At 39.2% G+C, this 22883-nt stretch overlaps 1 protein-coding gene across 1 annotated transcript in view; it reads left to right on the top strand.

Annotated features, from left to right (window-relative positions):
* Positions 1 to 700: 700 nt before the first annotated feature.
* Positions 701 to 22883, top strand: part of slmapa (sarcolemma associated protein a) — a 52931-nt gene continuing 30748 nt past the window's right edge. Inside the window, exons 1-3 of the mRNA XM_055159080.1 lie at positions 701 to 2444; positions 19170 to 19317; positions 19885 to 19957. Of these exons, the coding sequence (XP_055015055.1) occupies positions 2247 to 2444; positions 19170 to 19317; positions 19885 to 19957 (419 nt within the window). The 5' untranslated portion in view covers positions 701 to 2246. The remainder of the gene's footprint in view (positions 2445 to 19169; positions 19318 to 19884; positions 19958 to 22883) is intronic.

The following is a 22883-nucleotide window of genomic DNA, read 5'->3' as shown; positions in this document are numbered from 1 at the left end:
ATATATATATATCACTTATTCACAACAAGAAGGTCTAAAATTTAATTCCTAAACAATGTAGATTTCTGTGTGGACTTGTTTGCATGTTCTTAGTAAATTCTTCTTCCCTGCAGGTGCTGTCTGATCAGGCTAAAGCTCCAGCTGCTTTTCTTTTAAAGCCCATATTACGCCATTTTCTGATCTATGTTCTAATGTTGTTTCCTCACCACAAACATACATTGAGTTGTGTTTTGTTTCATTCACACATGTTTAACACACAAACCCTGCATATTTAGGATGAGTTCTACTCTCAAACAGGAAATACTTGTTCCACCTTGTGATGTCATGTGATAATAGGAAATATTAGGAAATTCTCCATTGTGTTGACTTGAACAGCTTGACTTGAATCATTTGGATCATTTCAGACCTGGAATTGCCAGTCTCTACTGAACTAAAGGTAAAAGGTGGCTGAAAAGCTTGAAAACTGCCACTAAATTACATCACAAGGTGGAACAGAACATTTTGAGCAAAACATGTGTGAATAAAACAAAACACAACTCCGAGTATGTTTTTTTCAGGAAAGAGCATTTAAATAAAGACTAAACTAAAAAAAAAACAAAAAAATACTAACAAACTAAAAGGTGTCATTGGAGGACTCGAGTATTTTTTTATGCATAAACAGTAACAGTGAGTAGAACCGTGAACGCATCTCCGTCACAGTATGGAGAGGACCTTGAACGCACCACAGTAACAGTATGGCGGCCGCGGCTGGAGCACGTCAACTTCTCCCAGATTCCTTCCAGAAAACTGTGTAAAGGCGGTGGATTTATAGCTTACGCGCGGTCAAAAAACACCAGCCACACTGACGAGGATCGAGGACCGAGGCACGGAGGTCTGCGGCCCGCCCTGGGGGACTCACGGCCGGGTAACTGCGGCTGGTGCGATGCGAGTGGAGCCGCAGTTAAGTCCAGAAACTCCCCTGATTTAGTGGCAGTTAGCCGGGGCTAGTTAGCCCATCTCACCGCTAAGGCTAAGCTAACCTGCGCTCGCTTCCTCGGCTCCGTTGCGGCAAATACCTGGGATCTCCCTCATGAATTATTGACACCGGGCGACAGGGATGGCATGTCGGCTTCAGCTGGTTAGCGAACTGATTGAGAAGGGCCCAGGGAAAACATTTGGAGTTAATGGTGATAAGTTTGTCATTAGCCTAGCCTAGCCTGCCGCTGGTACTACGCCAAAACCAGGCGCTAACTCCCCTTCTCACCCCAGCCTACAGCTCCCATTAGCATTTAGCCGCATCGACACACTTCAAACCAGTCTGGCCAAGTCTTTGCACGACACTCGAGTGGATAACACAGATTTGAAACGTGGGAATAGATTGTTTTAGCCTCAGTCAGCGTCAATTTCTCAGGGTTGCCTGTTTAAATTAAGGTGTTGATATGAGGGAGTGGTGACATGAGCTAATATTCCGTGTATTACCACTGCTGGAGCACATTATTACTGACATGAAGATTGGGTTTGTTTCATTCAAAGCGTGTTAACTCCAGAGACTAAGCGCGAAACGACGTGCAAGAAGCGTTGAAGCATAAATCGATTGTATTTCTAATAGCTTTACTTGGCATTATTACTCTATGGTGAGTTGTACGGGACGGTAGCGTTAGATTTGATGGACGTGGAGGGCTGTCAGTGCTATCCTCAGTCATGTATGTCTTGACACATGGCACCGCGGTCTGTACATAGTGCCTAGTCTTGTATTGCTGCTTAAAGGTTTAGGTATGTAGCTTTAGTGGCGCTAAAATTGTAAGCCTTGGACTTAAACCTGGAGTCCTAGTACTCTATTAATCCCCAGATAATTACCCTCCTTCTCCATTTGACCAAATTAATTAAGCTTCTCAAGTACCCCAGTGTTCTAACAAGGTGCTAGTTAGGTTTAGTAAGTAATTTGCTGTGGTGGTAGAATAAATGAAACACTTTCCGTAATTTTGTTTGTGAGTTTGGAACTAAAAATCAGACCTTTTCAATCAATGAGTAGCAAGTAGGTCCAGTTTGTGGCTGAATCCAAGGAATGTACTGCTCCGAACGGTGGACAATGCGCATTAGTTAGTGCCTGAAGGATTTACTGGACACTAAACTCGAGGAAGGGGACCCGGTGGAGTGGGATTCAGATATTTTTTTTCTTGTGGAGAGACCAAGCAGCATCAGCCACTCTGGAGCAGGACGGCCTCTCGTTGGTGTCTGGTTGGAGCAACACGCTGAAGCCCAAACCGATGCCGTCTGCGCTGGCTGTGTTCACGTGCCGACCAAACTCGCACCCGTTCCAGGAGCGCCATGTTTACCTGGACGAACCCGTCAAGATCGGGCGCTCTGTGGCCCGCTGCCGACCCGCCCAGAACAACGCCACTTTCGACTGCAAAGTGTTGTCCCGGAACCACGCGCTCGTCTGGTTCGACCACAAGACCGGCAAGGTAAGAGGAGCATATGCACACACACCTGTACATACACACCAAGACACACAAACAGTGACACGTGACACAATTAATTTTACACAGAAAAATTGTCACCCCTCATCCTGATCCTGGTGTGTTTATTTCACTATTTTTTGCGTAAGTCAATTCCTTTTCCTAATGTGGAACTGGCTCCAAATTTGCTTCTATAACTGCCGGCCTCAGTGAGCTTCATTTGAATGGCTGATGTCCACTTCTTTATCCAATCTATGCTGTCTTTATCAATTTAAAGCCGCTCCACGTAACTTTTCTGGTGAGTGTGTACCACCTGATTTTCTTCTAGGAGATGTTTTTGCTTTGATTGTTCCACAGTATGGCATTAAGCAGTCAAACTCTTCCAGCCCATATTACAAGTCAGATCTGTGATGTGGCAATCACACTAACATCTTATTTTGTTCCTGTGTTTTTACAGCATTAAAAGCTGTTATTGGGATCTTCCTCTTACTTCACTGTGATTAGTCAAATCCACCTGTCACTCACTCAGAGCGTAACAGAGGCTGACCTAAAGGTGGAGTGGGGGAGGGAATAGAACATAGCCTCAGTCTGTATTTTACAAGTATTTATACAAACATATATATATATACATATATGTTTGTAATTGTTTTCGAGTGGTAAACACAAATAAACATGATTAATTGCCCTGGCCTCAGCTCCTTGTATGTGGATCACTGAGTCGCTATTGCCCCCAGAGTCACAGACAGTGGCATGAATGAAGCGGGCGTCTGCCAGTGTCAGTGTTTGTGCCAGAGACGGAGACTGAATCAGACTCATTCAAAAGAACAGGTCTGACTGGAGCGAGCTTATCCCTGTGACTCTCAGAGTCTCCACTCTATTCACTATTTCAACAGCTGTAGTGCAAGAGGCCGCTGGGGAAGAGGTAGGAAAGAGTGAAAGGAATCGGGATAAAAAGGATGACATATTACGCTATTTTCTGATCCATGTTATAACGTGATTTACTCTACACAAACATACATGGAGTTGTGTTTTGTTTCATTCATACATACAGAAAATGCTTCACTGTGTTTTTAAACTCCACACACTTTCACTAGAGTTGGATAAATTCAGCCCTGGAATTGTTAACTTGAAAACTACTGCTTCATGACATCACAAGGTGGAACAGAGCATTATGAGCTTTGGAGACGTAGACAGACTAATAACAAAGGATTACTCAAACATGTGTGAATGACACAAAACAAACCTCCAGGTCTGTTGTTGATGAGGTAACAGCATTATAACATGGCTTAAAGCTCACAAGAGTTCATTTTGTGTAATATAGAACCTTTAAGTCAACCTTTTCATTATAATAATTTCTTATATGTCTTTTTAATTTAAGTACATGAGGGTATGTTGTAATTAGTTGTAATTATAGTATATTTCCATAGCATTTTGAAACCATCAGCAATTTAAATAATGATTGTAATGTTATTGTTAATAAATCGCAAACATTCTCGTCGTGACAACGTGACACAAAATGTAATTGACTAAGAGACTTTTTGACAACTTTGCCTCAATTTGTGGACCTTACTATAATTAAAAACCTTGCATCTGCTTTTGTTCTGTGACCATCACCAATCCCCTCATTCACATACTACAGTCATATTAAGCAAGGTGAAGTGTCTTGCCTAAGGACACAATAACAGGTCTTGATCAGCTTTAGAAATGAATCTCTGATTTTTAAGTTTTGTGGGCAAGTGTTCGAACTAGGGGTGAGCCCTATATCAGTTCTAGTATGAGTATTGGCTGATAGACGCAGCTTCTTTGATATATTTTTGTTTTGCTTTTTTGCATTGACAGTAATGACTGAAAATTGAAACAGAAGACAGATATATGGCTGTATGTGTAGTATTGTGTACATTAACTAATTATTTTGCATCCCAGAAATTTTTACGAAAGTGAAAAGTGAATCTGTGATCATTACTTTGCAATGGATTTTAAAAGCAAAATATTGGTATTGGCAGTATCGGTTAGGGTTATCTGCCACAGCAGCAGGTCACATATTGGAAAATCCATTTCGACGCATCCATGGCTCTAACCATTGAAAACAGATTTTAAGTAGATGTTGCAGTGCACTGAAAGAGTGACACCTCTATCCACACACAGTACTGTTCTCAAGCTGAAAGTATCCTAAATATAACTTTACAGACTTGTTCTAGTCCAAAGTTCCGTCCATCATTAATAATCGGTTGTGTTTGAGCAGGTGTGTTCCAGTTATTCAGAGACTGAGGCCAGAGTGCTGTGTCATGACTGTCCCCGTGCAAAGGTCCTATATTACACAGAATTTACTTGTGAGCTTTAAGCCAAGTTATAATGCTGTTACCTCATCAAAAACATACCTACACTTGTGTTGTTTCAATCACATGTTTGACTAATCCTTTATTATTAGTTTGTCTACATCTCCAAACCTCAAAATGCTCTGTTCCACCTTGTGATGTCATGTTGCGGCAATTTTCATGTTATCAGCTCCTTTACTTCTTTACAGCTTCACCTTTAGTTCAGCAGAGATTGGCAATTCCATGGGTGAAATGATCTGAATGATTTTAGTGAAAGTGTATGGAGTTTAAAAACATTGTGGAGCCTTTTCTCTAATTACCACATGACATCAGAAGGTGGAACGGAGTGTCTTTTGTCTGAGAGAAGGACTCAGCCTAAATATGCAGGGTTTGTGTGTTAAACATGTGTGAAAGAAACAAAACTCAAACAGAACAAATGTTTTTCCCAGCCCTACCTGCTTGTCTCCATGGAGATAAATTAAATACCATGCTGTGGAAAATTCTGGGCAAAGCAATATCTATAGGGAGACATGCAGGTGCACACTCTCCACCTGAAAAGTACACAGTGCACCTGTAATACGGACAGGGGGCAGCTAAAATGACTATTGTTAAAATGCAAATTTTGGTTGTGGTACAGTGTGTCCTTTGGTCTGGTCTATAGTAGAAATGATCCGGCTCAACATGGCAAAGTACAATGTAATCAATAGGAACGCTGGCTCTGGCCCCATCTCACAGTCTGACATCGTCACATTCTACTGTCTGAAAACCACCAATTGATACTTTGCAGTGACATCATACTGGTGGTGTTCTACATGGGTTTCTATGGTGGAATGTTTCTTACCATAGTGAGACAATGCACATATTAGCAAACACGGCCTCAAAGGTTTTAAGATCTGAAAATTCAAGAAACATTTACAAATGGATTTAAACAAAGAAGGTCAGAGTGTGTAACTGAATAACTGTTGGCTAATGCTTGCTAGCCTGTGACTTTAATTTGATGTCTGACAGAATTGTTTAGCAGTACAAATCAGCTGATGTAGTTCCAGATAAATGAATTCTTTCAGTTCAGATAATATTAAAAGTCCAGTATAATGCTTTTTTCTTATGTTTCCTCATCACAAACATGCCTGGAGTTGTTTTGTTTTATTCACACGTGTTTTATACACAAACTCTGCATATTTAGGCTGAATTCTTCTGTAAAATAGAAGATACTCTGTTTCACCTTGTGATGTCATGTGGTAATAGAGGAAGTGCTCCACTTTGTTTAAATTCTTTACAGCTTCACTAGAATTATTTGGATAATTTAAGATCTGGAATTGCCAATCTACTGAACAAAAAGCAAAAGGTGGCTGTTAATTTGAAAACTACTGCTTCATGACATCACAAGGTGGAACAGAGCATTTTGAGTTTTGTAGATGTAGATCAGGGGTCTCCAACCTTTTTCCTCCAGAGAGCTACTAATTTCTGTGGTAGTAAATATAAGAGCCATGGCAAGCTGAAAATGAGGTGCACTGAGATGCTTATAAAACAGAACCCATTATCCAGTTATCAGTGCACTAAATTATACATCAAAATGATACATTTACAAAGGAAATAGGCATTTAATCAAATTTAAATTATTCAGTGCAATACGTATAATCCAGAAATCCCTTGGGAAGCTATTTGGAAGGGGGTGGAGAGCTACTGGTAGCTCCCGAGCTACAGGTTGGAGACAACTGATGTAGATAGTCTAATAATAAAGGATTCCTCAAACATAACTCCAGTTATGTTCTTGATAATTTAACAACATTCTAACATGTCTTTAAGATCACAAGAGGCAATTTGATTTAATATAGGACCTTTCAAAGCTCTTATTAAAGTCTGAGAGCTTCAGACAGGGCAGTGCATACAATTGGCATCACACCCCAGGGAATGCTGAAGATGTCATCTGCAAAGTATCAATAGATTTCTGTTGAAAGTTGACTTTAAAAGTGTCCCAGAGACTTGACAAAATGAGTGGATTATGAACAGAAAAGCAAAACAAGAATCACATTTCAGAGCAGGTTTGTGCAGATCTAAACTACAGGGTTAGCAGTTTTTATGCAGAATAAGTGGGACATTTTGTTTGTGGAGGAAATTATGGTACTTCAAAACCTGCATCCTGTGCGATTTGCTAATTGCGTTCATTCAGATTTCGATTCGATTGCGATTAATCTCTCGGCCCGATGGAGCAGACTGTTGACACTTTATGAGCGAGAGACAGAGCTGATTAAGTCTGAGGATAACAACGCTTTAAATAATCCAACGCCATTTTCACTGTGACACCAACGCTGCAGAGGAAATGAGCTGTCAACCAAAATGACAAGTAACGTTAAGCAATATGGTTTTCCTTTTTCATAACACACTTAACTTTATATTCTGTTAAAGTGGAATTATTCTAAAAGTTAAACAGAAATTTTTGGGTTTTCAAAAACACTGTGGATACTTTGCAGTGACATCGCAGTGGGGGCGTTCTACATATATGTGCATTGGCAGAATGTTCAGCAGTAATCATCTAAACACAGTGAAGTGTTTCTGTGCAGTGTGCATCTAAGTCAGCTCTTTCTGATCAGATTGTGTTAAAACAAAGCTCAGATTAAAGTCTAACACAGCTTCAGACAGAGCAGTGCCTAAAGTTAGCACACCCTCAGGGAATGTTAATGACATGAGCTGCAACATATTAATACTCGTATACTAATTAATACTAGTATGTAGAGATCTATATCAACAAGCATCAATACATTTCAATACATAGAAATGGCTAAAAGAGAAAAACCTTGAACCTTTTTTTTTCAAATGTTTTTTTTTTATGTTTCTTAGGGCTGTGTATAAGTAGCTCATGATATGATGCATATCCGGAAAAAAGGCTCTGAAAATGCACAACATTTGGGCAGAACAACAAAATGGACTAAACAGAATGTGCACTTTTATGTTTACAATATATCGGTGTCAATGTCTCAAAACATGAATAAGTGACGTTTTTGGCCACGAAGATTCAGCCTTACTGCAGTATTAGTGAAGTTCACATTTGAAAAGCATCCAGAACACAGAGTAACATCAGAATGACATCAGAACATATTGTACAGATCTAAACTGTGCCATTTGTGATTTGCTTTGTGTCCATTCTAATTATGTTTTTGTTTCAATTGTGATTAATGTTGCAGCCCCAAACGTCTGTAAAAAGATAGAAGTGTGCTTCAGTTGTGATGAAATAAAAAGTGTGGTTCCAAGAAAATCTAAATCTTTATATACTAGCATATTAATAGAAAGGCTGATTATGACAACAATGACTATACTGACAGATTAATTGATCAGTCTGACAATAACCTTGCACATTTGGAGCCTGTAATTCCCCGTAGATTTGAGGATTGAGTCACCAAGCGGCTTCCCTCGGTTTCCAAACCTCTTATGTCACACTCACTTCCTCAAACCTCTGTCAGAGTTCACCAGCTCTCACGGCTTTTTCTGGGTAATTCAACAGGGACGGTATTAGGGATGCAACAATACAGTTTTCCCATGGTTTGATGTGAATTGTATCACAGGTCACGATAATGATTTGATTTTTTAAGATGTGGTGAGGAAAACAGTCGTATGCATTTTTTTTTTTTTTGCAAATGAGAACAATATAGTAACACTGTAATAGTAACGAGACACCACATTTTAAAATATTACACTATTGTACTCTAGTAGTTTATATGTGAAGTGTTTTAATTTATTTGGTTTATTGATTTTATTCAGTGAAAATAAGTATTTTGATTTTTAAGAGAACTATTTTTATAATATACTTTTAACGTAGGCTTCCAGGAGAATTACACTGTCAGGCTCATTTTCTGGATCATGATTTGATGATTTCTTTAGATTGTTTCTTTTCCTTCTGAGTCAGATTCTACTTACTCTGCGTTACATGTCTGTGTCCGTGCAGTAGCTTCTCCCACTCTCTCTCTATAACTTATCATCGTCATCTACATCTACACCTTATCATCGTTATTATCCTGTTGCTTGCATCTTGTGGCTCTTCTTAGCTTGACCTCTAAAGGTGAATCGTCCACTTGCTCTCAGCGGAATGTAGGGCTGTTAAAAAAAAGAAACTAAAATTAGTATTGAAACTAGATGCTCATTTGAACAAGAATAAAATCACATAAGATAAATTTGGACTTCCCCTGAGTAATTTTTCATGTCTTGATATGCATAAGCAGTCCAAAGTTTGGACACACCGTCTTATTCACTGTTTTTTTTCTTGATGTAATACTTTTATATGCATACAAGAGACATCAAATATATGAAGACAGATACATGGAATTATGTAGCAAAAGTATCCACCCTGTGTTTTGTAGACAGCTCTACAGACCCTTGGTCTTCTCTCAATGAGGTTTTTGATGAAGTCTCCTGAAACGGTTTTCACGTCACAGCTGGGCCTCAGGGTTAACAAGAAATGTCAAGAGTGCAAAGTAATTGTCAAAGCAAAGTGGTTATTTTTAAACAATCAGAAGAACAAGTCTTAAGTTATTTTGAGTGTGTTTTTGTTTGCTACATTTCATACATGTCACATTTTCATGTGTCCATTCAGTTTTGATGAATCTACAATATAAATAATCATAGAAATAAAGAAGAAACTAGGGCTGTAGTCCTTCAATTATTTATTTGACCTTTATTTAACCTGTTGATGGAGACCTACTCGTCCAAAATCTGTGTTAGTTGACTAATTATTTTATTTTGATAATTTATATTTGACAACAACAAAAAGGAGAAGTTGGTGAGCAAGAAAGTTAAGTGAAGATTTAGAATTTTTCTAAGTAAAAAGGAAGATTATGCTCACAAGTTTTAACCTGTCTATATACCATAAAATGCATTGTTTCCTTACAATATGTGTTTTGTTTTTTTTTCCACATAAAATCTCATGCAGGTGTAATTTTGTGAGTGCAGTTTGGGTCAGATACATAGACATATGTTATAGGGTCAGTCCACCTCAGGTCACACACAATGAGTTAAACCCGACTTTGAAATTTTGATGACATTTATATATGTTTATAGGTAAATCATCGCCAGAAAAGCCAAAATTTCAAATTTTAGTTTGATTGGACCAACGATTTCTGAGATATATCACAATTAAAATTTTTCACTTTTTTGCGTGGTCGCCGAATTTCACATTGTATTAAATCAGTGACTACTGGTCCTATACATCTAAGTACTTTTGAGATTAACTACCTTTGACCTATATTTTGACCCTGAAATTGACAATAAGGGACATGCCCGACCTCAATGACACCAACAGAAAAAATGTAGCCCTATATGTGTACTACAACATATAAAAAATCTGGAGGGGTTTTCTTTTTTTATTTTTACATAAATTTACTTAGAATTTAACTTACCCCATCTTAAGACATTCCAAATTCATATACGGCTATACATTTATACACACAGAGTCCAAGTTGTGAAAAATTATCAATCATACGGTACCATGGGGGGGTGAATTGAGGTGGAATGACCCTATAGTTTTGAAAGTTTTCACCAGGCCTGTTTTTTAGACGACTAATTGATGATTTGGTTTAAACACTAACAACTGTACACCATTTTTACAGTTGCCAAACTTATGCATAAGAGTATTTATAAGAGCATCGTACATTGTCTATACATAACTGCATCATCTGCCATGTCTGCAATGATGATATGCCCAAGATATTTAATTTTGGATTCTTTTTATCATTGGTATTGAGTCTATTCCTTTGCATCGTGACAGCAGTCGTGAAACTTGAATGGCTTAAGTTTCCCAGTGAGAGGATATTGACGTGAGTAAGTTCCCATCCTCACTAGGGGTCAAGTGGGAGATGCTTAAACTCGCGTGATTGGCCGGTTTAGTCGTCCACGGGGACTAGAGCGTCTCTGATTGGTCGACCTTTTAGACCGTACCGCTTCCTGTGTGAGGTGCTGGGGTCAAAACAATCTGAACGATTGAACATTACATGCAGACAGCACACGCAGACCTCACATAGGGGCAGATGAAATGGGATAGACTCAAAAGAGGAGCTCCGTGAGTCGAAATCAGTGGAAAAATCTGAGCGAGTGTGGACATGTGGGGCGTAAAATCACAGAAAACCCCCAGGACCAAACACAGACATTACAGCATCAACTTAACTCAACTTATACAGCAAGTTTGTTCACTCTGTTTGACTTTGTGATGCCATGTGGTAATACAGGAAGTGCTACACTGTGTTTTTAAACTCAGTACACCTTCACTTGAATAATTTGGATGACTTGAGACCTGGAATTACCTATCTCTACTGAACTAAAGGATGTTAACTTGAAAACTACCACTTTGTGATATCACAGAACATACTGTGAAAACATTCCAGACAAAGCAATAACATTTATATGGAGAAAAGCATTTGAGGGATCCTCCACCATAATGCTGTGTTTGACTGTTGTACCGCCCAGTAAATGTTCTTAATCCATCTCCTCTTAAACTGAGCGCTGCTGGTTCAATGTGTGTGTCCACTGAGTCATCCAAGTTTGTATTTGATCAGAGGCCAGCTTTTCCAGTTTGTGCTGCTATTTCTGAATATATTTTATTAATTCTGCGAGTTTGAACCATCTCCAGGCTGGGCTCCCAAAACGTGTTCACTCCACAGTCTGCCTATCTCCCCCCCTCTCTTTTATATCCCTCTCTTCCCTCTCCATTTCTCCTCCGTTATTCCTCTGTCCTCTTTCTCTTCCTCAGTTCAAACACAGACAGCAGGAGGCTCTGGTTGTAAAATCTGCCCCAAAAATGGATTCTGGTCAGCTGCCTGTTTCTGTGTGTTTTTGGCTGAAAAAGTAGTAGCAACTACTACTACTACTACTACTACCACTACCAAGACTGCTGCTGCTACTACTACGACTACGACTACTGCTGCTACTGCTACTGCTACTGCTACTACTACTACTACTACTACTACTACTACTACTACTACTACACTACCAAGACTGGTGCTACTACTACTCCTGCTGTTACTACTACTACTACTACTACTACTACTACTACCACTACTACTATTACCACTTACTACCACTGCCAACACTACCACCACTACCACCACTACCACCACTACCACCACTACTACCACCACTACCACCACTACTTCTAAGACTACTACTACTAATACTAAGACTGTTGTTGCTGCTGCTACTACTACTACTGCTACTACTACTACTACTACTACTACTACTACTACTACTACTACTACTGCTACTACTACTGCTACTACTACTACTACTACTACTACTACTACTACTACTGCTACTGCTAAGACTACTGTTACTTCTACTACTGCTACTAAGACTGCTTCAGCTACTTCTACTACTAAGTGTGCTGCTACACAATTGAGATTTGATAGTATAAATACATTTAAGTATCATAAATAAATAAGTATATTGGTTTGCATCAGAAGTCATCAACATTCCCTGGGGGTGTGATGCTAACTGTAGGCTCTGCTCTGTCTAAGACCTTCTTACACTTTAGTCTGTGCTTTAATTTAACCTGATCAATCTGACCAGAAAGAACTGAACTAGAGCAGGTGATCTGATTTGTGTTGTGAAACAAATCTCCTACATATATTTACATTCCCATGTTAGGGAGCATTAGCCAGCAGTTTTTGAGTTAGTCCCTCACCTTTTACTGAAAATCAAGCTCCTAAACAGGATCATGAGCACTCAGACTGATCACAGTCCTGACATGTGCTGTTTAAATCCATTTTGTTTTTGACAATCTTAAAACTTTGTCAGTGTTTGCCAATGTGTGTGTTGTGTCACCATGGTAACTCCAAAACATTCCACCATTAGAGGTCCATGTAGAACACCCCCAGCGTGATGTCACTGCAGAGTATCAATCGTAGAGTGCTGCGTGTGGCCCAGTGTCTTTGAGCTTCATGTGGTTTGGAGTTATTTCTGCAGCGACTGATGGAGCAGACAAACAGCTGAGAGCAGCTGGGACACAAGCCACACTGTATTGAAGAGCAGACTACACACGCAAGACAGAGAGGGAGGGAGGGAGCAGGGGAGAGGGAGTGAGGAGGGAGAGAGCAAGGGAGAGAGGGAGAGAGAACATGAGAGGGAGTGAGGAGGGAGAGGGCAGGGGGGAGAGAGAGAGATAGAACTGAGAAAGAGTGAGCAGGGGAGAGAGAGAGAGCGGGGGGAGAGAGAGAGAGAGAACAGAGAAAGTGTGAGCAGGGGGAGAGAGAGAGAACATGAGAGGGAGTGAGGAGGGAGAGAGAGAGATAGAACCGAGAAGAGTGAGCAGGGGAGAGAGAGAGAACAGGAGAGGGAGGGAGGAGGGAGAGAGCAGGGGGAGAGAGAGCGAACCGAGAAAGTGTGAGCAGGGGAGAGAGAGAACATGAGAGGGAGTGAGGAGGGAGGAGACAGAAGGAGAGAGGGGGAGAAGGAGAGAGAGAGAAATGAAGGGTGGAGAGACAGGGAGGGAGCAGGGGAGGGGAGAGGGAGAGGACAGAGAGAGACAGAGAAAGAGAGGAGGAGAGAGGGAGGTGTGGAGAAAGTAAAGAAAGAGGGAGAGAGAAGAGAGGGATAGGAAGAGGGACAAAGGGGGAGCTATGGAGAGGGGATGGGAGAGAGATTGTAGAGGAAGGATGGTGATTGAAGAGGAGGAAAGAGTAAAGAGAGGGAGAGGAAGGGCAAAAGAGAGGATGGATGAATAGGGAGAGGGAGAAAGGGGGTGGATAAGTTGGACGCAGGAGGAGAAATGGTATGGAAGAGCGAGGGGGAGGGTGGTAAGATGGAGGGAGAACAGACACGGATCGAAAAGTTCTGGTGAGATGAATTGCGATAAAACATTGCTTTGCTTGTCTGTCCAGGAATTAAACTCACAACCTGTTTGCTCAGAGGCACGAGCCCCAACCACTGTGCCTCTCAGCTGACTGCTTTTGTGTTTGTCATTTTATTAAACACATGGACATCTGGAGACTTGAGGTTTTGGCCAGTTATGGACCACAAAAGTTCTGCATTTATACAACAACACGAGATCTGAACTGAGCAAATGCAGGAGAAGAAGAAGGTGGCGGTTCATTGGTGGTTTGACATCAGGAGCAGGGCTAACCACTCTGCCAATTGATTATGTGCATTTTTTAAATCATAATATCAGGAGGTGCACAGTGTGTTAGGATTGTGAGTAGAAGCGTCACATTTTACAATTAACCATGATTCTTGACCTGAATTCACTTTAATTCACCCTGATTATGAATACCAGCTTGAGCGTGCCGTGGCTTGAAAGTCCCAGCTCGAACATCCCATTCTCTCGGCGGGAATATCCCCCTCCTCCCTCTGGGCACCCCCTTATCTTGGCAATTAATAATTATAATGTAATTAATACATTTTTAAAATGTATATGTATATAGATTAACTAATTTGGGATACGTTTACACTGAAACGAATCACTGTATCACGGTATCAGAAACGATTGGCGCCCAGACACGTTTCTGTGTCTGCAAGCCTTCCCTATCCACACAGCTTTGAGCATATTTGTTTATGTTTTACAGAAATGAAACTTAAAACTGTACGGCTAATTTGCATAAACTGAGCGCTCAAAAAACAGTTTGCTTTTCTGCGCTGATGCGATTCAGCTTCTGTCGGACAAAAGGACATGACTCAGTGGATTATGTGTTTTTTCTGTGACAGAGGGGTGTTCTGCTGATGGTGAGTCTGTTCTATGCTTCGATCATTGGAGATGGTTCACGTGAAACTTTTCAGAGACGATACGTCTGCAGGTCGTACACATAGACCGTATATATGAATGTACATATATTCTAGTCTCTTTGGGTTTTGGTGGTGAATTACTTCTCTGCGCATAGACCTACATCAGTGTATCAGTATTTTCAGGCATCCACACAGTGCCGGATCAGATCCATGCTCAAATTAATTCATGGGAGCTGACAACACCAGATCATTCTGTCTCTGGAGCAGTTTTCAATTTGATGAGTGTGGACGAACATTGCATCCACAACGAAAACGACTCGTACGTACTAGTGTGGACGAGGCCTTAGTTTCATAAATGATACATTTCAGGGGGACTGTCCAGCTTGGGGACCTTCCAGGCAGGGGGATTTTCCAGCTGATTTCCCTGATGATTTATCGGAAAATTAAACGCTGACTAGTCAAGTGCTTATTTCGGACACTGAAGTATCACACGAAATCAACTTTTTGGAGCTTTCTACTGTGTTATAAGGTTATTCCCTCATCCAAAAACATATCTGAAGAGGTTTTAGATGTCATCCATGCATGTTTGGATAATTTGGCAATCTCTCCCAAGCCCTGTTTAGAATTGTCCTTACAGTTAGTTGTATGATTTTGGGCAGTGCTCCGCCCACAAGCCTATGTCACCCATGCTCCCACACGACAACTCTCTATAAATACACAAAAACATGATAGAATTATGCTACAAACTTTATAAACCTGATGAGATGTGCAGTAGTTTCATTGGCAGGATGCACGCTGATTGTGTTGTGATAGCTCTCTGAAGGGGGAGTGACTTAGCACGGAGAGCAAAGGGATGGGAGAGAGTAAATGATAACATGGTGATCTAAATGTTATGTGTTACCAATTAATACCCGATAGAAGTAAAATACTCCCTCTTTCATTACAGATTGACAACCAAATAAAAGCTGAAATATGGTGACTGAAGATTTATAGAGCTTACTTACCTTACTACTTTACTATGTTTAAAAGTTTATATGTTTACTTATGGTTGAAAATCTGAAATAGTTTATTTGTTTTTGACATTTTGATATAAAGGTGCACTGTGTAACTTTTCTGGTGGAGGGCCTGTAAAATACTTTTCTCCATGGAGATGTTATTGCTTTGTCCAGAATGTTTCACAGTATGGCATTAAACTTTTCTAAGATCATGGGGACCAAACCAGACCGCGCTTCAGGTCAGATTTGTGGAAAGGCGACTTTCTTAATCGATCGTCGGAAGAATTAACGATCGATTATTGATTAATCATTAACGTTTTTATATAAAAATGATCATCATTATTATTACTATCTGCACTACTAATCTGCATAAATAAACTCAACTTTACGACATAGAAACCATAACCACTCTAGAGCCACATCAGCCCGTTTGACATTATAATGTGTTTAATTCAGTTTTGCGCAACTCTCACAGAAACAAAACTTAAAACCACATCACTAATTTGCATAAACTAAGCGAAAATAAAAATATAGCTCTTGTGTCGCTGATGCGGTCAACTTCTGTTGGATTAAAAGACATGACTCAGTGGAATACAGGTTAGTGTGACCATATTTGCGTTTGTCAAAACCAGGACACCGTACGGGAGGTGGGAGGTGGGGACTCGTCAACGACATTGAGCGACTCTCACCTGGCAAAACTTTTTCCCACTGGACACCGACACATATGTGTCTGCTTTGTACACTGTGCACATGGCCTCACACTTGTCCCGAACACAATGGAAAGCATGGACTTTCTTGTACAAGTCATCGTTAAATACGCATTTAAGCTTCGACACGTTGCAGGCTGACTGACTGTTTGTGTCTCGCTCCTTCTGAGTGCAGAGAGACACATGTACGAACGCTACTCACAGCAATCTACATTTGGTTTGTCGATTAAAATGAACGTAATTGATGAAATTCTTAATGATCAGTTATCGATTAATCGACTAATCATGCCCATCCCTAATTGTTATAAAACCACCTGTTATTGAATGAATGTAAAGTAGACGTGTTTAATATCGCATTGCGGAAGATTCTAAGCAAAGCCATGAAATATCCGTAGAAACAAGAAGGTGACCAAAAAGTTACACAGTGCTGCACCTTTCAATAATGACACTGTCTTTGCTATAAAAAAAGGTGATTTCATTTGTGACTTAGACTGTGTAGTCCAGATAATGATTACAATTATCAAAGTACAAATGATTAGATTAAATTAGAAATACTTAATTATCCTGAAGGAAATTCGTATCAGGCAGTACAATAAATAAATAAATCTTAAATAAATACATTTTTATAGAATATCGTTTCATCCTTGTATCGTTGTATTTAGTGATCAAGACATTATAACATTTCTGAATCTATGAATGAAATAAAGTTCAGGATGACGTCATGCTTGTGTGTGTGTGTGTGTTGTTGCCGGGGTAAAGTCACCGTGGTTACGTCCGGAGCAGGTTTCCATGGCAACGTCAGCCTCAGCATCCTCAGGTCTGCAGAGTCGGCTCGTCGTAAAAAAAAAAACTCTCTGCCCCTGTGTGGACCTGTGCTATGTTTTCTGTCTGTAGATTTGAAACCGGATATTGCTATTTTACTCCCAACTGGATTTTAACATTTTTCCGCAAGTTTATGATGTTTTAATCTGTGTTTTTTGGATGACATCGACTACCGCTGTTTGTTGACATTGCTTCTTCATAGAGACTTACGCTGGAACTATGTTGACAATGATAAATAATACGAAAATATGACAATTACTACAAAGGTTACTGGTAGGTTTACTTGATTGTTATATATTTGGAATTTTTGCTAAATGTTTTGGAGGAGGAGGGAGCTGGAATGATGGGACAGAGAGATGCCGGGACCTGGTTATGTCCTGACTTGAACTCTCGACTCACTTTGTACGATATGTTCCCTTGTTTATAACTCTGGCTAACAAAGGCGTACAGCTGCGATGTGGTAAATAATGCTGAAAATGGACAGATTGAGCTACATGTTTTTGTTATTTTTAAGTTTGAATTTGTGATGGAAGCAGCAAAGTTGATAGACAGTTGGCAGTGGAGTGAGGCGGCAGTTTACTGTTGATGCAGCAAAGTTTGTGTGTAATAAAAAGTTATATTTCCCAGTCTGGAAGCTTTAAACTAACTACAGTCTTCATTACTCAATATAAAGTTTGTTTATTGGATGCGTTAACATTTGAGAGAACGCAATTGTGAACTTCTAAATTAATACAACCTTGTGTACTTCAGTTTGTAGACGTTTAAGCTACAGGTACCATAAGATTTTTTGGTTTATTAAAGGGCCCATATTAGGCTGTTTTCTGATCTATGTTATCATGTTGTTTCGTATCACAAACAGACCTGAAGTTGTGTTTTGTTTCACTCACACTTGTTAAACATACAAATCCTGCATATTTAGGCTGTGTTTTTCTCTCAAACAATACAGGTAATACAGGAAGTGCTCCACTGTGTTTTTAAACTCAGTACACCTTCACTGGAATCATTTGGATAATTTCAGAACAAAAGGTTAAAAAGGTAGCCTTTAACTTGAAAACTATCACTATGACATCACAAGGTGGAACAAAACATTTTGAGCTTTGGAGATGTAGACAGACTAATAATACAAGATTACTCAAACATGTGTGAATGAAACAAACCATAACTCTAGGCATGTTTTTGATGAGCCAGCAGCATTCTAACATTGCTTAAAGCTCACAAGAGTCAATTTTGCGTAATATAGGACCTTTAAAAGACAGGATATTTGTTCTTTGCTCAGACTTGCTTAGACTTGGACTTAGACAGGCGTTGTTGATTCACAAGAGAAATTACTTGGACACAGTGGCTCACACACCACATTACATTACAATAACAGAGTAAATAAAAACATATATATAAAAAATGGTAATAAACCTATAAATAAGTAGCAGTAAAGAACAGCAAAGAGACGGATGTCAAATAAGATTTAAATTATATAAATGTATGTACAGTAAAAAACAAATATCGGAACATAAATACAGTATATCAGTTATATAAATAAGGAAACTGTGATGATTGCCAGAAACAAAGGCTTATCTGTTACATAAGGATGAGTTGTTGTACAGTTGTAGGGAGTATTATCTGTTACATAAGGGTGAGTTGTACAGTTGTAGGGAGTATTATCTGTTACATAAGGGTGAGTTGGTGGCACAGTTGTAGGGAGTATTATCTGTTACATAAGGGTGAGTTGTTGTACAGTTATTATGTAGTATGGAATGAATATGGTCCTGTATCTCTCACTGTTTGGGTGGAGCTCCTCTGTCCCTCTATATTTCTCTTTGCAAATGACATTCTCTGATCTGTATCGGTGTTCAGGTGGTACTTGGACTGCCTTTCAGTTTGTGGGTTTGCCTGATTTAGGGTTCATTTTATCCACTTTTTGTCCTCCTTTAGATAATTTCTTGTTTAGAACTGCAGTGATAATGATGTAGTCCACTTTTAGATCTGGTTAAGCCCTAGATTAGACCTGGAAAAAGTCCCGTTATAGACCTGGTTTACTCGGAAAGCTTTGGTGGTATTTCGTGTGAAAAGTTTCAGAGCCACTGATCTAAACAATACAGCCTGATTTGATAATTCACACACACAATTGCAGCTCAAATTTAGATGTCACTGCAGTTACTCTGCAGCCCTGTTCACCTGGTCTATTTTTGTTTGTTGCAGTTCTACCTCCAGGACACTAAGAGCAGCAATGGGACCTTCATCAACAGCCAGCGCCTGAGCCGGGGGTCCGAGGAGAGCCCCCCGTGTGAAGTCCTGTCCGGTGACATCATCCAGTTTGGGGTCGACGTGACTGAGAACACCAGGAAAGGTACGGTCCCTGGAACAGACTTATTTTTCTGAAAGGAGCTGTACCTGATTTTTACTGTCTTAAAAACATGAAAAACAGAACTAGTTAATTTTAAACAGTTTGCAGTGGTCCAAAGTTATTCCTCATGTAACTTATGTGATCAGAGCATCCTAATTATTCCCCACATTGAGTTGATAAGTGTATTTCACAACGCCATCAACTCCAGGCTCGAATTCACTTTGTTTTGAAAAACAGTCGCCCCTCTCTTTGTAACTGCTGCTGTCAGGCTCCTCATTTCGGTCTTAAAATGTTCGTATTAACTCGCTCTACATGATCCTGGTGTTTATTATTTACCTGTTTTGTCTCTAAATCACTTCCTATTCTTAATGTGAAACTCGTCTCTAAATTGGCGCCATAACTGCAAGCCACGGTGATCTTTGTTTGGCTGGAGCTGAACACTATAGGTGACTTCACATTCTTTTAGTCCACTTCTTTACAGGCAAAATGCATTTTTCTCTAATACAAGTGTAGAAGGGCACAGGGCATTTAACTAACAGAAAACTGACTCTTCTTTCTGTCCTGTTTCAGTGACTCATGGCTGCATCGTGTCCACCATCAAACTGTTCCTTCCAGACGGGATGGAGGCTCGCCGCCGCAGCGAGTAAGAGGCTGTTTATAACAACTTTATGATGAAACTGTGAACCCAAAACTAAAGAAGAAACCAGACATTATTATAGTTAAAGGGCCCGTATGACACTATTTTGTTGTAATGTTGTTTCCTCATCACAAACATCCCTGGAGTTGTTTTGTTTCATTCACTCAGTTCATTCACACAAACCCTGTATATTTAGACTGAGTTTAGAAAAATGCTCTATTTTGATGTCATGTGGAAGGCCATATAGGATATTTTTTAATATTTTTATAAATATATTTTTTTAATTTTTATTTCCAAAACATTTGAATTGCCTTTTGGCCCAATGGCATTTTGTAGTTCATGAATGCCTGAATCCTATTTTTTTTTTTTTTTTATGCACACAACTGGGTGCATCAACTTGATACAACAAACATAGCTGTGTCGTCAACATGTTGGGATCAGGGAACACAAACACAACATATTATACAGTAACAATAAAATGTGAATTTAGGAAGAGAAAAGGATAATAGCAAGGGTAATAGAGTTGATTCAGCCTGAGTTCATAAAGTCCAAGGGTATTTCACACATGTAAGAGTACACTTTTTGAGGTTTAGGTCCATTCATATATTTCAGATCTTTTATATATAATTTGAGTTCATTTTTTAAAACAATCAAAGTTAGGGGGACATCTCTCAACTTTACATTTGTGGATGTAAAATTTGGCAAGACATAATATTAAGTTCACTCAGAGTTCTTCTTTTTTATTTTGTAGTAGTACACCAAAATGATAGCATCTCAGTTTAACAAGACTGGTAAGGAAGGAAATAGGGAATTCATCCAGTGTTGCATTTCAGACCAAAAGGGTTGGCTTGTAGCACAAAAGAAAAAAAGATGCTCGGTGCTTGGTAATATAAGAAGTGTGCCACTGTGTTTTTAAACTCCATACATCTTCACTAGAATAATTTGGATGATTTCAGACCTGGAATTGCCAATATCTACTGAAGTAAAAGGTAGTTGTTCACTTGAAAACTACCACTACATGATGACTTTGACTTTGGAGATGTAGACAGACTATTAATAAAGGATTACGCAAACATGTGAATGAAACAAAACACAACTCCAGCTATGTTTTTGAGGAGGTAACGACATTGTAACATGGCTTAAAGCTCTAAAGACCTATTTTGTGTAATATGAGATCTTTAATCTAACTTGGCCTTTTGGGAGTTTAATCATGCTATTTAATATTAGGCCATCATCCCGATCGTCCCTATAAAACAGATAGATGATGATTTGTGTTATATCGACCTCTACGACCCCAACCAATCTCACATGCCACATTCAATTTACAGGACAGCTGATTTCAGGATACAGCACAACAACTATGCACTGGGTGGAACAGGGCGGGGTTGGGCAGTTAATCATGTTTTTAAGTGATACTCTGTTAATAGTTAATGATACGGTTGGGTATTTTTTAATTGAGAGGTCCACAGCCAATCTTCTGTCTGTAAAAGCAAGCAGTGAAGGGAGAAATTAGTCGATATTTGTGTTGATTAAAGGTGATTTGTGTAACTTTTCTGGTGGAAGGTCCGTCAAATGATTTTCTCCATGGAGATGTTATTGCTTTGTCTGGAATGTTTCACAGTATGGTATCATGGAGACCAAACCAGACCAAGTTACAGGTCTGATCTGGGGAGAGGCCACCCCGCTTATAACATAGAAACAAGCAAGTGATGGATCCCCAACCAAAACGTTATATATAATATAATATTATAGTTCACCTTTGAAGTCTAGTTTAGTCAATAAAAGTCTGTCTTATGTTCATTAAATCAGTACTGAAAGCTGTTTTTATTTTAATTTTGAGAAGAAAAAGTTAAAAATAAAAAATATAATCCTATATCCTATAATCATATGCTCCCTCCTTTTATACAGGAGTTATTTGAGCTAGAAGAGTCAGCATAAGCTTAGAAGAATAGGCATATTTAAAGGTGCACTGTGAAACTTTTCTCAATGGGCCTTCAATCAGTTTGTCTCCATGGAGATGTTAATGCTTTGATTTAAATTGTCCACAATATGGCATGAAACTAATCTGTCTTGTATTTATTCAGCTACAGGTGTTTAAGTGCTCAAAATATTGTAAAAACATTCATTCTTAAGGTGATTCTTTGCCTCTCCACAAACCTTAACCTGTAATTTGGGTTGCAAGTTTCCATGGAGATTCATAAATTTATGGCCATACTGTGGAACATTCTAGTCACATCGTCATGGAGATAAGCAAATGATGGACCCTCGACCAGACAAGTTACACAGTGCACCCTTTAAAAATATAAGACTAGTATTTCTGTTTGAGGGGTTAGTGTATGGAAGACATGAAAACTCCAATAGCATACAAGTCTTTAAAAAGTGGTATGAAGTGTTTTTTTTTTTTTTTAACTATGGAGCTCTGAAATGATACTTGCATTCAATTTAGTTTGTTTTATTTTATTTTTTCTGTCACTGTTTACCAGGGTTAGGCATTAAATGTACTTCAGCTTCATCTTAAACTCTCAAGTCATGATCCAATTGGAGTTGTAGTCTGTATTAGGGATGGGCATTCGATTAAATTTTCTTAATCGATCATCGGGAGATTTAACGGTCGATTTTCTATTAATCATTAATGTTTTTTATATTAAAATTTATCATCATTATTATTACTATCTGCACTACTAATCTGTAAAAATAAATTCAACTTTACGACATATAAACCATAACCACTCTAGAGCCACATCAGCCCGTTTGACATTATAATTTGTTTAATGCAGCTTTGCGCAACTCTCACAGAAACAAAACTTAAAACCTCATGGCTAATTTGCATAAATTAAGCGAAGAAAAAAAACGGCTCTTGTGCGCTGATGCCACACAAGTCAATGGAATACAGGTTAATGTGACCATATTTGTGTTTGTCAAAACCAGGACA

The sequence above is a fragment of the Boleophthalmus pectinirostris genome, unplaced genomic scaffold (genome assembly GCF_026225935.1).
Source record: "Boleophthalmus pectinirostris isolate CB_2022bp ecotype Guang Dong unplaced genomic scaffold, ASM2622593v1 HiC_scaffold_23, whole genome shotgun sequence".
Classification (NCBI taxonomy): domain Eukaryota; kingdom Metazoa; phylum Chordata; class Actinopteri; order Gobiiformes; family Gobiidae; genus Boleophthalmus; species Boleophthalmus pectinirostris.
The sequence above is the reverse complement of the archived record's forward strand: the minus strand, read 5'-3'. Positions and strand labels throughout refer to the sequence as shown.